At 38.6% G+C, this 17,377-nt stretch overlaps 1 protein-coding gene across 1 annotated transcript in view; it reads right to left on the bottom strand.

The window, feature by feature from the left end:
* Nucleotides 1-286: 286 nt before the first annotated feature.
* grik3 (glutamate ionotropic receptor kainate type subunit 3) overlaps nt 287-17,377 on the bottom strand; it is a 191,820-nt gene continuing 174,729 nt past the window's right edge. The window contains exons 13-16 of the mRNA XM_055163536.1: nt 12,536-12,753; nt 4,981-5,206; nt 3,694-3,944; nt 287-664 (exon numbers count right to left, since the gene is read on the bottom strand). Coding sequence (XP_055019511.1) covers nt 287-664; nt 3,694-3,944; nt 4,981-5,206; nt 12,536-12,753 — 1,073 coding nt within the window. The remainder of the gene's footprint in view (nt 665-3,693; nt 3,945-4,980; nt 5,207-12,535; nt 12,754-17,377) is intronic.

The following is a 17,377-nucleotide window of genomic DNA, read 5'->3' on the forward strand; positions in this document are numbered from 1 at the left end:
ATGACCATGTCCCTGTGAACCAGTCCTTGTATCCATCAAATGCCCATAGACAAGACTTTTGAGGTAACATTTTAGCTGTCAAAGGCCATTTCGGAGTATATTGACAAGAAAAACGGTATTGGCGAATCCTTAAAGTTGCTGCTCCGTACATTTTGTAATTTCTGTCCATTATTGCCATTTCTTCTCATTCTCGCTCCCTGTTATTCCCCTTTGCTCACACTCACCAGGCTTGTGTCTTGAAGTCTTTTCCCTTTGTCATTTTGTCAGAGTACAGTGGTGAACAATGTCATACCTGCGTTGCCGAGGCTGCCATCTTGAGCGTGCCGTGCTTGGTTAGCGTCCCTACGTCACTGTGGTTGATGGAGAATCTGGTGATGCCGTCGATGCCATTGTCCCTCGCTTCCGACAGGGCCCCTGACACATTGCTCAGGAGGCTCTTGGTTTGGGAACAGGAGCGCAGCGTCATGGAAAAACCGGAGTCATCCCAGTGGCCAAGCTCAAGCTGTCCTTTCCGGGGAGGCGACGGTGGTTGTAGGCGTGCATGTTGATCACTGCGTCGCTCTTCATCACGGGAGGGGGGGGCGGAGCTGGGGGGCGGTGCTTCAGACGCCTCTCGCAGGTGAACGACAGTCTGATCTCGTCCACCATGGCGCTGCACAAAGACCTCTGGGCCAAAAGGGAGGGAGCGGGGAGGAGAGGGGAGCAGGGAGAGGGGGGCAGAGAAAACAGGGATGGGGGGTAAATGCCTTAGCTTAAAATGTACCAGGGGGTGATGGGATGAAGTGGGCTAGACTCTGTATGCATCTCTCTCCTCTACAAAGTGTATCCTTTTTGTATTAAAGAGACTTTGTCTGGAATTTTGGACATAGGACCTCATTTCCTAGTTAGCCAGAGTGTTGGAGACGTGTGGAGACACAAATATTCCTTCCAGTCCTTGTATTTGCAGAGGTCGCTGGTGCTAGGCTAGTGCATGTCAGTGGCCATAGTTAGCCTGCCACTAAAAACAGTCTTACCCACTCCACAAAACACCTGAAGCAAAACAATTATAATGCCGAGACTGTTGCTGTGAATGTCTGTGTCGATAGAATAATTTTAGAAGTAAAACCAACCTTGCATTTGAAGGATTTAGATCCATGGTTGTACTTCGTGATAGAACATTTGACAGCGGTGGACTGATATCACCTAGCACCTATCTTACTGGCAAAGTACAATTCCGCTACTGCTGACAAAATAGTCCCTCAAGATGCGACGATTCATGCGATGCAAGATTAGTTTTATTTCAAACATTATTCTATCAACACAGACATTTACATCGACAGTCTTGCGTAATAACAGATTTCCTTTGGGTGTTTTGTGGAGTGGGTAAGACTTTTTAGTTCACAGGATAACTATGGCCATTTACATGCACTAGCCTAGCACCAGCGACCTCTACTAATACAAGGACTGGATGGAATATTTAAAAAAGTGTCTCCACATGTCTACAACACTCTGGCTCACTAGGAAACGAGGCCCTATGTTCAAAATTCCGGACTGTCCCTTCAAATGCACAGCTGAAAGTGCACTGTATAACTTTATATAGTAATGATACGTTGCAGCTGATGTCATCAACAATCGATGGGGGTGTGAAGCTAACTGAAAGCACTAGAACCTCTGTTACTCAAATTAGACTTAATGTGAGCTTTATTTCAACACAATCTGACCAGGAAGAGCTGACTTAGTTCCTCTCAAATAACATTACAGTCACAAACTTTCTAGAATTAGCCAAAAGTTTTTCGGTTAGTCACTCTCACCTTTTTGTTGAATAGCAAACACCTAAAAAGAACCATTATCACTCGTATTGATCAGACTCCTGAAAATGTCACCATGGTAACAGCAGAATATTTCACCAATAGAGATACATGTAGAACATCCCCCAGCGTAATGTCACTGCAAAGTATCAGTTCACAGTAAGAAAGAATACAGGTATTTTGTAGCATTAAAAACAGCTGTAATCAAAGAAATACTGTGGAACATTTCAGGCCAGTCTACATATTTCCATGGAAACAAGCAGGTGGTATGGGCCTATGGGTCATGACGCATCAACAACCAAGATCTTGACTATATCTTTCCTAAAAAAAGAGTAAATTTCTTCATAAGCATTTTTGGGCTCTATTTTATTTGGAGCATTCATAAAGTGAATCACATGAGCACCCTTTCCCCACCTTTTAACCAATTTGTGCAGTGTAATCCAACAGTGAAGGTTCGAAACACTCTGACACTGACTACTAATGAATGAATTCTCTCTGCTCCAGTTTACAATTATGCCTCTTCAAATAAATCTTGTGGTGTGAGGCCAGGCACTCTGAAGATTGGCCCAAGGCGTCCAAATCCTTTTAAGGCCAGTTTGAACTCAGAGCCATGACTCGAGCACATCTGTCTTTGGGCGAAGGATCATTCTGAAGTCGACATGGATAACCGCTGTAGTTGGCTGAATAACAGTCAAATGCACTAATAGAGTGGGTGTAATTAAATTAAAGCCGTGTTGTTGCTACATTAATCCTTATTAAAATCAAAATAGTGTACAACCTTATCTCAGCTAATACATTTGATTATACTGTAGGGTTTTATTATGCTGAAAGAAAAGTTTAAAAATAGAATATAAATACAGAGCAATTTGAATTCACTTATTTAAAGGGTATTTTTCATTTATTTGAGCAAAATTTGTCTTGCCACGGTACAGATATACAAGCCGCTTTTCAGGTCAAAATAAGTCAGCTGTCTACTTTCTGCATCTAATTATAAAGCGTTTTATTGTCCAAAATCAGGAAGTGCACAGTTAGCATGCTAGTTGTTAGCATTAACGTGGCTGCAAAATTTCGCTCTGGGCTCTGAAAGTTGTGAAAAGCACTTATAAACTCATCACTGAATATAAGATGCCCGGAATAACTTTGAACCACTGCAAACTTCAAAAACCCTTTCATTTATAATTTTATATTTTATCAAAGTAAAAATAAAACTCTTAACCACTGAACGCCATTTTAAACATACTTGTATTGGCTAAAAAACAACATGTTCTAAAATGTGTTTATATTTGTTTATATATTACAATCTATCTACTTTTTATTACTGTTCAATTATCACAGATTTCACTTAAGGTGTCCTATTGTGGATATAATACTTTACCATATAATAGAAATGTAACAATAATCGAAATATCATGATATTGTATCATCAAAAGTCTTAGAATAAAATCGTGGGCTGTCACAATATATTGAATCACAAGTTCCTTTGCTTAAATGGATGGTTTTATAGTTGCAACAGCTTACAAAATTAGGGAACTACATATCCCATGATTCATTTCAGAGAAGACAACAAGAAGAAATATGTTTTTTACTTGAATTTTTGGGATTATGATGGTAATAATTCACACCACAATCTTGTCAAGGTATTTTAAAAATAAAAAAGTGTCCCATCTACAATTATATTAGCCTCTTCAAAATAAATATCGTACCGTGAGACGCATATCGTGATAATATGGTACTGTGAGATTTGGATACCTGACATCCATACCATATAATACACTTCCTGACATTTTACTCCATTAACACTTATATATCGCATGAATTCTATTTTTCCTAGTTGACACGTACAATTCCTATTTTTCATAAACCCATTCTCTCCACCTCTCTATCTGTTATCTGTGGGGATATGTACCTGCTCGCGCTCTGCTGTCTTCCTGAGCTTGTAGATAAATTCCGCGATGGCCACAAACACGGACAGCACCAGCCCTGACGCCAGCACGATGAAGATCCCACCCAGGTTCTGGATCCCCATGGGGCCAGTCTCTCTGCGCTCTTCATCCAGACAGCTGCTCCCACTCCACCACTTCTCCTTCAGCATGTGCAGGCGCCCGTCCTCTAAGATGTTGAGAATCGCTATGGAGATTTTGTCCCGGTATGGCGAGCCTGGAAGCGAGATCTGTTTTAGTGGGGCCAGCTGGAGTCCTTGATAATAAGGTTCATTAACACATTGTGGCATTCTGCTGGAGACGGAAGGGTTTTATGTGTGGGTGCATTGTCTCAGTGCTGCATGGTTTTATTATATTTCAGTCTTAAAAACATGGGAAGCACAATGTGTAGTGTCATCCTTTGAAATCTTAGTTTTTAGGAGCACTGTTTTACTGGAAAATAATGTATCCTTTTTTTTTTTTTTATTTACCAGGAGCACTATTATCTGTAGGTAATTTGGAGGCTCTGTTTATCCTATTAATTACAGAAAATGCACAATATGAAACTACGTATGTGTCATAAAAAATAAACTGGTCTTTCCCAGAGATCCAATGGAGATGATTTTCAGGTGGATTAAAGCAACAGTATGTAACTTTCTGCAGGTGAAAGTTAAGACCATAATCTGGAACATTCTTCATTGTAATAGATACGCCATACTGAGGAAGAGTCAAGCCAAAGGAACAACATTTCCATGGAAACAAGCAGGAGTCAGGTTTGTGGAGAAGAACGCTCAGGGTAAACATGCATGTTGTTCTATGTTTTTAGTGCTATAAAAATATCCACAATGAAGAAAAAAACATTCTTTTACTTTTATTTTATTTCTATTTTTTGTCCAAAAAGTTACATAATATTGATTTAACCAGTCACAAAATGGGATGGTCCATCTGTATCAAAACAAGCATTAAACACTGCTGATCATCTGTGATTTAGTTTTAATGTCTAATGTTCTTTTTGCAGTAAATCAGAATTACAGCTGGTATAATAATGTGAAAGCCATATTTAATTGGTATACCTCGTATCTAGGGAAACAAATATGCCATGTTCATGAAATTTAAAATCATAATATTACACACTGCCTTTTAAGACTGCAATATGAAAGAATAATTGTATTAGTACATAAGCAGTGAACAGTGAAGTTTTTGATCTAACTCCTTGTAAGACTCACACAGATGACTCAATATCTCCAATTCCAGCGCTCATGACTGACCCTTACCGAGCGGGGTGCCGATGCCGTAGCCTTTGCTGTCGAAGAGTCCTCCCACTTGGGTGAGGTTGCAGTTTCGGCGGGTGATGTAATCGATGGTGGTGGACTCCATGATCAGGGCATAGTCGGACTTGAGCACCCTCTGCACCCCGTCTTCTATAGACTTCACCAGGGACGTGCTGGGCTTACTGCTCATGAAGGCCCACATCTTCTCAAACGTGGACACCTTCGATTTCTGTTGAGAAAGAGAGAGAAAGCATCCGCTCAAACGTGGAGACCATAGATTTCTGTTGACAAAGAGAGAAAGAGAGGGAAATAGAAAGAAAGAAAGCATATTCTCAAACGTGGCGACTTTCGATTTCTGCATAGAAAGAGAGAAAGAACCTTCTCAAATGTGGAGACTTTAGATTTCAGCAGAGAAAGAGAGAGAAAGAGCAAGAGAGAGTAGAGAGAGCATCTTCTCAAACTTGGCGACCTTAAATTTATGTCAAGAAAGAGAGAGAGCGAGAAAGAGAGACAGAAAGTAGAGAGAGAGGGAAAGTAGAGAGGCATCTTTCAAGGTGTTCTTTTGAACATCACTTGGACAAGCTCCTTTCTTGCTGTAGGTGAGGAGAAAGTGAGGAGAAAGATGTTGAAATACAGACACAATGGCAGCACCACGGATAGGCTCAAGCTTCACACACATTCTCACATGTTATGGCCCAAGGTGGAAATGCTGAAAAATGCTAACCGCAGAATCACCACACACTAGTCTCCAGGGCTCAATAAAGATACTACATAGGCATAAGTACAACTGCATTTCAGATTCATAACAAGAAAATAGTACAGAGATAACGGGATATTTTGATCAAATATATTGTAAGTAATGGATGTTCAGTGATAGCAGTGATAAGGACACTATAGTCTACAATCACCTTATAAAGATAGAGAGCTACAGACAACATTTGAACTAGAAATCTTATCACAATCTTTAAAGATGTACTGTGTAACTTTCCAGTAGAGGGTCCGCTACCTGTTTGAGTTCATAGATACTGCACAGTTTTGTTTTAGAATGTTCCCCGGCATGGCATTAAACTTTAACCTTGCATTTATTCAATTACAGGTTATTTTATTTCTCCAAAATACTTTAAAAAATTTGAAAAACCTCCTCAGATTTTACGTATCATTTGGCTTGCATTCATCACATGTTTGTAACCATGGGGACAGATAAGTTTAATGCCATACCATGGAACATTCCAGGCAATCAATACTATTCCATGGAGGCAAGCAAACAAGCAAGCCCTCCACCAGCGACTTTACAATGATAATGTTAAATTTATCGTACAACAAATACAACCTCAAATATAACCTTCTATTTACCTTTACACATCTTTTCTCATAATGCAACAATAATCAAATACCTTTCCATTAGGCTGTGTGGTATTTCACGTAATTTACACTGGGGTCACGTTTGTGCCATGTCTAATCCCAGATAATTACTGAGTAAAGACTGAGCTGTTTCAAATTGTGAGGAGTGCTATTTGGAGAAGCGCTCCTTTGTGTGCACAGCAGAGACACATCCAGAGAGGAGTGGATATTCAAACTCACACAGTACTAGTATAATGTATGGTATTAATGAGGGGAGTACTGCCTTATGCTTTAGAATGTGTAAGAGCAATTCAGGAATCATAAAAACGTGCGGCAGTGACAGGTGACAGTAATGGCAATGGTTACATGCTGTATACCACACTGGCTTTGGATACATGCACACTCACAGTTATTATCAGATAACTGAAGCTACAAGATTATTAAAATGACATTTAAAGAGCATGGTTTGCATGTCATTTAAATCATCTTAAAGGTCCAAAAATCAAGTAATATTCAGATGTGGTGTGTATGTAAAAAAAAAGGCAATATTGCAAAAGGTAAGCGCACTCTTGCTTTTTGTTTTTTGAAAAAAGAAAATCTTAATGTCTGAAAATAATGAGGAGTAACTTAACCTCTGTTCATGTTAAAAGTGCATTATGTAACGTTTCTAGTAGAAGTCCTGCCAGTTGCTTGTTTTTTTTTTGTTTATTGCTTTGCCTGCAGTGTTCCTAAGTAGACTGCTTCTTCCGGATAAGCGGAAGAAAATGGACGGATGGATGGGTTTTTGAGCAATAAAAACCTATAATTGAATAAATGCATCTTATATAACTTTAAAATATTGTGGAACATTACAAGCAAATTATCGCCATGGTGAAGGGCCCCCAATCTAAAAAGCACCTTTAATACAAAGATCTAAAAGCATACTTTGCATCCTTAATACCCTAACTCCTAACACTAACATCACTGCTTGGCATAAACTAAAAACAGTCTCTTTTTCCGCAGTCCTCTGTCTTACTTTTCCCCAGGGAGATGTTATTGCTTTGTCTGGAATGTTTCACAGTATGGTATTAAACCTCTCAATCTTCATGGAGACCAAATTACAGGTCAGATCTGTGGAGATGCAACCCCACTTACTGTCAGAATGCCTATTTTTCTAGGTATTTCTCAGCTATAAAACCACCTGTAATTTATTAAATGAAAGGTAGGGCTGTTTAATGTCATACTGTGGAACATTCCAGGCCAACCAATGACGTATCCATAGAAACTAGCAGTAACAGATCTGCAACCAGAGCACCTTTAAGTAGTTTATACAGTACGCCTGAATAAATTAATAAAGTATTTGCTCATTTTGTCATTACGAATTAAATCTTTGTTTGCTTTATTAAGGCTATTGAAAGTAGTTCTTGCATTTCTGAATACCACAAGCTGTAACAGTTCTACAATGTGTATTTCAGACTAACTTCGCCTCACTTTGGCACATACATCTTATTTAAGTAATTTATACACCTGAATAACTCTTAACTTTTTAAATTTGACACGTACATAAACCTCTCATCTTTCATTACCGCTGATGACTGCATCCATAATCACTCCTGCTCAGACATCTGAACTCAAGAGTCGATATTTAGCCTGTCTGTGACGTCGGCCATCTTCATCTGCGTTCTCAGGTGAAGAGCTCAAATCTGCCGCTCCTATACATGTGCACACTTTTGCCATTCAGCAGCAGCATCAGCTCTGTGTGAGAGGGGGGGCTCAGGGGCCTCTCCAGCCTGCCACTCTGTTGAGATAACTGCACACCTGGGTCTCTTCTCATTTATGTATCAAAGCCACAATCAGGACTATCAAAACACATGAACGGCACTCCGGAGAACTTTGGAGAGCTCCGAAAAGGTCAACAAGTCGGGATTTGATTTGATCGTCTGCTTGTGCAAGAGGGAGATTAAATATTTAAGACGCTCAGTGCATTGGAGGAGTTATGATTCCTCTTTAAAAAGTTGAGTTTCTGTGTAGAATTTCAAAAACAAGACATTTTAAGAAAAAGAGAATGGACCTTATGGTTAACATATTTACTTGTAATCTATATAAAGATTATTGTTTCAAATAGTCATCTAGATCCTTTTTGAAATCTTTGCCATGTGAGTATAGCGTACATTTCACAAGTAAAAATCACAATTGGTTTACAAAGTGTAAGGGTAAAGGTCAAAGATGGAACTCTACACTGACATTTTAAAGACACGGCATTTGCTAATCACTACTAAACCTTGTGCTGCTGGATTGTTCAAAGGTTTGAATCCATCTCATATTGCTACAGGCTGATCTGTGAGTTTGTGCTTTGTGGTGTGGAGTACAAGTTTTATATTTTATTTTAAGTATGTATTTAATAATGTATTAATATTTGATAAGAAGCTGACAAGTTTAAAGGTGCACTGTGTAACTTTTCTTGTGGAGGGTCTGCCAACTGTCTCCATGGAGCTGTTATTGTTTCACATGGAATGTTTCACAGTAAAGCATTAAAATAATCTACCTCCATGAAGATGAGCAGAAACTAAGCTAGATGCCAAGATACACGTCAGATCTGTGAAGAGGCGTCTCAGTGTATTGTAAGAATGTCTGTTTTTCATGGTACTGTTAAGCAATAGAAACACCCATAATGGAATAAATGCAAAATAGATAAGTTTTATATCGTACTGTGGAATGTGGACTGTGGAGAGTCCTGCACTGGGTCGGGTACCCGCGGGTATGGGCAAATAGTTGCTGAAACAGGCAGGTTTTAAAGCTCTGGAATTTTACAGGAAGGGAACACAGGCAGGTAGAGATTACACACGGGTGGGTCAGGACTAAATTAGGACAAAACCAGGACTACACCAGGACTAAACCAGGACCACACCAGGATTAAAACATGACTAAATCACAACTAAACAAGGTCTAAACCAGGACTAATCTTGAGACAGACAGAGAGATCCCGTGGTGCAGGGTGTCCGCAAAGCACAGCACTTACCGTGCGGCGCGGAGCTCTCCTTTTGCCTGCGGTCACTCAACGGACTATGTGGACGCACCTCCAGACCTGTCCCGACAGTGAGTCCTGGTTCAGTTCTGGTTTAGTCCTGGTTTAATCCTGGTATAGTCCTGGGTTAGTCCTGGGTTAGGTCCGGCATCTCGATCAATGTTTCTTGTGCTCAATAAATAATGCCTGTGAAGTGATGATGTCATGTGAATTCGTATTCATACTGAAGAAAGCATAACCGTTTCATTTCATTTTGTGATTGTAATTCTTGAAGTCCTAACTCTTCAACTTGTATTCTGATGGATGCTTCAGTTAGACATCTTGTAATTTGCGTGTGATTTATCACGGGTACAGGCAGGTAACAGGTGTAATGTTAATGGGTCCGGGCAGGTGCGGGTTTAACTTTGATATAATCACGGGTGCGGGCGGGTGCGAGTCTCCAAAAATGGACCAGTGCAGAACTCTGCTGTGAAACATTGCAGGCAAACTATCACAACAATCACACCCCTGTGGAGGTGGTGGACCTTCTACTAGACAATGCACCTTTATGAAAGAGTAGGTAAGATACTACTCATTCATTTAGTCAAAACTGTATTGTTTTATTATCAAAGCATGTCAATAGCTAACTGTGATTGGCTAGTATACAGCACATATAGTCCTTAATAACAATAACAGCATCAGCAGTAACTTTCCTTGAGACAGATTCTACCTCTCTAACCTTTCTATATAAAGAAAAGTGCACTAATTTAAAATACAGCTAACGTGAAATAACCTTGTAGTGAATTGGTTTGTTTTGTCACATTTTTGTCTCATATTCAACAGAGAAATTCCTTTTGTTATAAAATCTTCAACAAAAAAAAATGTCCTAAAGTAGTACTAAAGTAGAATTTATAGAGAAATCATTGCAGGTTATTCTAATTCATTCTTACATTACACCGTGTAAAACCAATACCAAAACCACTGCCAAACTTCTGGGGCATAAAACTAGGCCAGATGAGCTTCCATTGGAACATTGTCTTTCTTTCTACTCATTACTGAATTTCTTAAACTTGTTCAATAGAAATGTGCGGTCTTCAACTCTGCTACATGTGTTACTGCGCGCCAAGGAGTCGGCAGAGCATCTAACGGCAGAGCTCAAAATAATGAAAAAAGGCAAAGACCCTGCAGGCAAAAGCAGAAAGTTCGAAAAAAAAAAAAAAAAAAAATCATTATGGAACACATCAAACAGCGCGCAGAAGTGGAGGAGCTCAAGAATCTGCCTTTGCTGGGGGAATTAAGACCTTACCGACTTTATATAGTAGTTATATCTCATGTCTTTTGTGGAATAGTATTGATAGTTCTGCCTTGGAAGTAGAGCCTGGTGAATATAGAGCTTGAAAGTTGAAACTGAATTAACCCTAATGCATTTTTAATCAAACTTTGAATTCTGTAATAATATTTTTTTTGCCTTTTCATGTTTTAATTGATAACTAGGAAAGGAGGGAAGAAGAGAGAGAGTCTTAAACCTATAGCATACTAAAACTTAAAGGTGCCCTATGTAACTTTTCAAGGATGGGTCAACCCCCATGATGTAAGGTGACAGGTGGTTGAACCAGGTGTTTCTAAAAATACAACCATGTCTCAAAAATACCATGTCAGCTGCTTGTCTCCATAGAGATAGATGCAAGATTAATGCAATACAGTGGAGCACTCAGGGAAAGGTAGTAACATTATTAAAGGTTCTATATAACACAAAATTGACTCTTATGACCTTTAAGACATATTATAATGTTGTTAACTTCTCAAAAACATACCTGGAGTAGTGTTTTGTGGTTTATTAGTGTGTCTCATGGATCTATTAAAATAACTGGATAGGGTATTGCTAGCTTGTAGCTGCCTCCAGTTGATGTAGTGGTCACTTACAGAGCACAATGTAAACAAAAACTGCTCGTTTTCGGCTGACACTTACAACTTTCAAAAATGTCAGATTTTGTGGTGATTTTTACCCATTTTTAGATCATAAACATTTTCTCATCTGAAAATCCTTCAGTTGTCTTAAAAAAAACACTTTATAATCTTTAGCTTCAGCTCCGCTCTGCTCTAGCTTCTCTCGCTCTGATTGGTCAAAGTGATCACATGGTACACGAGACCGTGCTCCGTGCGTGCACTCACGTGTACCCACAGGAGAAAATAGCACTACTGAGCATGCTCAATGGGCCCACAGCCACCGGAAGTACCTGGCCGGGCTAGGCATTTTGAAAGCCTGGAGCTTGGTCTGTTTACATCTCCAAAGCTAAAAATGCTCTTTTCACCCTTGCTACCATGTATCCTTTGTTCAGTAGAAATAGGTCATTCCAGGTCTGACATTATCCAAATTATTCTAGTGAAATTGTATAGAGTTTAAAAACACACTGAAGCACTTCTTGTATTACCACATGACAATGTTTTGTGCTTCAAAGAAAAACTGAGCCTAAATATGCAGGATTTGTGTGTTAAACATGTGTGAATGAAACAAAACACAACTCCATGTATGTTTTTGATGAAAAAACAATGTAACATAGATCAGAAAATAGAGTAATATGGGCCATTTAAACAGGAAAGGTAACACAGGGCACTTTTAAAAGAAACATATTTCTTCTATCCTTCATCTTTCTGTCTATTATCTACGTAGCTATGTTACTGGTACAGGCATCTTAGCTATCAGTTTTTTCAGCGCTATATAAAATGGTCAATTCTATGACATTCTTGTGCTCTGATGACCACCATAATAGTCAGCTACAACAGGAAGGTAACACTGTAGAAAAATGCATGAATAAATGTGACCATATATAGGGCCTCTTTACCTTCAAGGCACTCAAAGCACTACATCAAAGTACTACTCACCCACTCACTCACATGTTCATACACTACATCGTCAACCTATAGGCTAGAGGATTTGACTGCTCTACTAACATTATTCTATGCCAGGAGTGGGATTCAAACCAGCAACCTTCAGATAAAACTACAGACATTCAACAGACTGAGCTACCAGGCTAATTTTATGGGATATTTAGTCTTTTTATGTGCATTTCCACATGATACTCACATAAAATCATACTTCTTGCATTAAAATGACCAGATAAGAATTGCTGCATGCACTAATGGTACAGTGAATTGAGCTACTTTTGTTTTATAGAAGCAGTTGCGAAAGTACAAGTTCTCATCATTTCAACCATTTGATTTTGATTTGAATACCTTAAAGAAAGACATGGTGGCCCCGTCTTTGACCACTCCGTATTCGATCTTGGTCTGCTTGGCAATGTCGTCAGCTGAGTCCAGGGGGGAGTCCATCCTCTCCACCGTGAGGAAAGCGGCCAGGTTTGCTGTGTAGGACGAGATGATGATGAGGGTGAAGAACCACCAGATCCCTCCAATGATCCGCGTGGACAGGGCTTTGGGCATCAGCTCAGATCCTGGACAAAACACACAGAATGAACATAAACATTTAAAAAAAATAATAATTTAACCATTGTCAACATGGCAATTGTCAGTTTGAAATAAAAAGTGTGTTTGACTTTGTTGAATTTTGGTGGTGTATGAAGGGCATGGGCAAAAAAGAAAGAAAGAAAAAAAAAGATGACCATTTAAAAATTATAATAGCTTCTAATAGTCTAATAATTGAAATCAACTGAATTCAATCATAAACATGTTTTCCTGGTCTAATTATTTTGTGCAATTACCATTACTATTATTCGTTTTGAGTTTCCTTGGACTTTTTCCAAATTAATTAATCTGTTAAATCTACACTTTTCTGGTGGAGGTATGCAACTAGCTTGTTTCCAAGGTGATACTATTGCTTTGCCTGTAATGTTCCACAGTATGGACTTAAAAGTGATCTATCTTACATCTATTAATTACAATCTTTCCATAGATCTGTCCAGTAATTGAGACTGTTAGGTATCGACATAACATCTCCATGGAGACAAGCATGTGTCCAACTCTCCACCAAAAATTTTACATAGTGCACCTTTAAAAAAGAACAGACCTCGGCCAAGGCATTCCTTTATCTCTAGAACTTTTTGACCGGGAACTGCACCTCTCCAAATTAATTCCTCTCAATTCGTCTCAATTTTACCACAAATGCACAAAAATCACAATGTCATAAAAGTGTTCAAATCCATCTAAGTACTAGCCTTGACTTTGATCTCATTTTTGTGCCTGATCTTCTGTTGACAATAGTCCAATGACTGCTGGTTAGACTTACTTTATATCTCATCTGTGACAACCTTTAAAATACCCTTGCGCTGTGCTCTGGAGTTCCTTTACTGGGAAGATTTATGGGGCCAATTCTGAAGAGTAACAAGCCCTCAGACTGGGGCCACTGTGGTCAGCTCTTTAACCTCTCCCACCAAATTTGATTGGATTTGTCCTCTGCGGTTTGACATGGACGGCGCTGGTTACAAACAAGGCGCGACTCTGCAATCCCTTAATTCACTATGACTGGAGAGAGGGGACATCCACATCTATACCGCGTGGCACTAAAGATGAAGTGAAGCTAGGGCTAACTCAATTGAATCCTATGCTATAAAGCCCAGTTGTCAGCAGGGAGTTGTATAAGCCAGCAGTCTAATAAATAGCGGAGCAGATCAGTCATAGGCTTGCCGGGGAAATAAACACTGTGTCAATATGCTGTACATTTCCTCCAGAAGGACTCGAATCGTGTAAAGCAAAAAGGGCGTAAATGCTGGTTCAGAGAGGCAGCGCTGATAGTCAATAATAAAAACACTCCATCACAATGTTATGTCTAGGGTACCTGAGCCGGAGATTTTCGGGTTGCTTTGAGTTATTTTGCAAGCAGCAGTGTACCAGGGCATGGCATTGTACAGCATGGTGTCATAATCCTGTACAAAGTCATTTGAAAATAAATGAAGGAATTAATAAATAGAGAAATGAATTAATAAATAAATATGACAAGTAATTTTTTGGACTTTGCTCTGATGTTTAGTAGCATTTCAGGTGAGTCATCCTTGCTTTATTCCTATTGTATTTCCAGTAGTTGTAATTACGGATGCACAGATTCAATATTAATATCAGATATTGGCACCGATACTGAAAAATTATATCCTGATTGGACATATACATTTATGTTATACGACTAATTACTGGTCATAGTTTAAAATTTTATTCATACAAAGTTGTTCAGTGGTTATTAACACTTATATAACAACATTTGGATCAGTTTTGTGTTATTTTATTTTTGTTTGAAGGAAATAAATGCAGTTTTCAGTCTCTGCACTGGTGACGGTTGATATCAGGAATCGGCAGACACTTAAAGCTACAGTATCGAAATCGGTATCAGAACTGAAAAAGTTGTATCGGTGCATCCCTAGTATAATGAATTAAATCCAGTGAGCGATGAGTGGAACAAGTATTTTGTCTGTCCACATTTTTCCAACAGCAACGTGGAAATTATTTTTATGGTTTGAACCACAGCAACTCAGAAAGGTTAGTGCATTTGCCCTGCAGATTCAACTGTCAGTTCTGATCAAACACTTGTCTTACAAAACCAGTGGTGACATTACCCACTGGCATCACAACATTAATATTATGCACCCAAAGTGAAACTGAAACTTTAAACTTGCAGTGTGCATGTAGTCTCGTATCAAAGGGCCCATATTACACTAAATTAACTCTTGTGAGCTTTAAGCCATTTTTAGAATATTTTGCATCATCAAAAACATACCAGGAGTTGTGCTTTGTTTCATTCACACATGTTTGAGTAATCCTTTATTATTAGTATATCTACATCTCCTAACCTCAAAATGCTCTGTTCCACCTAGTGATGTCATGAAGGTTGAACAGAGCCTATATATGAAGGGTTTGTGTATTCAATATGTGTGAATGAAACAAAGCACAACTCCAGGTATGTTTTTGATGAAGAAAAACATTATTAACATAGATCAGAAAATAGTGTAATATGGGCCCTTTAATTTCTATCACAAAATGAATTCAACTCAAATATTTCACAGTTACACAACGTTACTTCACCGTGTTTCTCCATTTGAATTGTAACTTGCATTTTATGATCGTTTGGAATATCCTGGGCATTCCTCATTTCCCTATGGAGTCACCAACTCAATGTGACCTATTTATTTGTACCGTTGTTCCCTTGAGCATTGCCTCTTGTGGGCTTGAGGATTCCAGGATTTCCCTTGAGAATGATCACCTACACTTCGCACTCTCCTTACACACATTCCCATTCAGAGCTGGAGGCGCCAACTCACCGCTAATGGCTTTTAAATAATACCACTTGTATATGGAAATGCCTATTGAACGGCCACACAATCGTCGTGTGAATTTTATAAAAGGGCAAATTTTCACTGACAAGCAAAATGTCACAGATTAGCCCTTCATACATAATAGAACATATGGGCTTTTGAATAACAACGCATCTGCTGTGTTTTGTGTGGGAAATGAGTATCGCAAAGCAAACTGGAACTAAGCCGACGTGTAAATCAAACAGTTTTGCAAATAAATTTTTATGGGGGAAACTAATTTACTGAGAATCATCAGGCATATGTTTATTGTGAGCATGGAGCCTAGCAGGACCCCCAGGAAGGCTCTGAAGTTCTCAACGTGTTTGTATTTGCACCTTGTCAGATTTTGCCTTCTTTGTGTTGTGGATGACACCTCCCTCCCACAAACAAGCTGCTGCATGATTTTTCCCCCTTCCTTCCTTCCTTCCTTCTTTTTTTTTTTTTTCCTTTTTGGATCTCCTCAAACACGTCCATTTGCATTTTAAACATGTCAGAGAAAATGGCTGCCATCTTGTGTGCTGTCAGGGCTTGGCAGACAGGAGCGCAGTGGCTGTTGACGTGACACAGACAAACAGGGGATGGTGCTGGTGCAGGAGCAGAGGAGCAGAGGAGCGCGAGGGCGGCTAGAGGAATCACTCATTGTGGGGAAGATTATATGTTCAGGACCACTGCCAGGAGAGCTCTGACAGTAGCTCATTTCAAATTATATTCAAGCAATATCTGGGAGTATAATGGGAGAATGGTAAAACAGGGATGTTAACCATAGCACAATTTTCTATTGTTACAGAACTGTGTGTATGTTAAATGCACACAGAAATCAATTAGACTTTGTATTGATATGTAAATTATGTTTTGATTAATGGTACTACTTTCCTTTGCCTGAAAAAAAAAAAAAAAAAAAAAATATATATATATATATATATATATATATATATATATATATATATTGAATCAATGTTAGCACACTAACCAAAGCAATTGACTATATGAATGGTATATCAGTCATTAGAATTTTCAGAGGATTTCGCCACATATTGGTATCAGTCCAACACTGAAAATTTTGCCGATATTTGGCACTGATATTTTTTCCGCACTGCTGTATTATCTGTGTGTCCATGTGTCATTCCAAGTTTATTCGAGTGCATCATAAAATCCATATAGGCCCATCCGTAATTGATTATAGATAAAAAATAAATAAGAATGGGAAATTGAAGATTTTTTTTCCCTTAAAAGGTCACACTAACATATTAACCAGAGGAAAAAAAACACAGTTAATCAAGGCTCAAAGTGAAGTGCCCAATGACACATACATTTATTGGTCAATCATAACATAATTTCACAAAATTGATTTTGTACCTTCGGTGATGGGAAAAATACTTTGAAAATGTATATAATTACAGGATATTGAATGCCTGCATTCAAATGCATTTTGCAACGTATTCTAAAACATTGGCAACTCAGAGTACTTTGTTCTGAATACATTTACATCTTACTACTTTTAATAACATTTTTAAATTAGTTTCACATTTTAAAGCATTTTCCATTTCACTACATGGAGTTGGAAAAATCCCACATAAACTCACCACAAGATCAGAGTTTTGTATTTTTCCGCATTGATTATGTGCAGTTTAAAGCCTAAATCACATGATCAAATAATGTAATGTATTCCTTTGATTTTAGAAAAGTATCTGTATTCCAAATACCACCAAATGAAAAAGTAACTGTACCAGAATACAGTCAAAATTAGTATTCAGAATTGGCTCTTGGTACATGTATTCAG

Source organism: Boleophthalmus pectinirostris, unplaced genomic scaffold, assembly GCF_026225935.1.
Source record: "Boleophthalmus pectinirostris isolate CB_2022bp ecotype Guang Dong unplaced genomic scaffold, ASM2622593v1 HiC_scaffold_6, whole genome shotgun sequence".
NCBI lineage: Eukaryota > Metazoa > Chordata > Actinopteri > Gobiiformes > Gobiidae > Boleophthalmus > Boleophthalmus pectinirostris.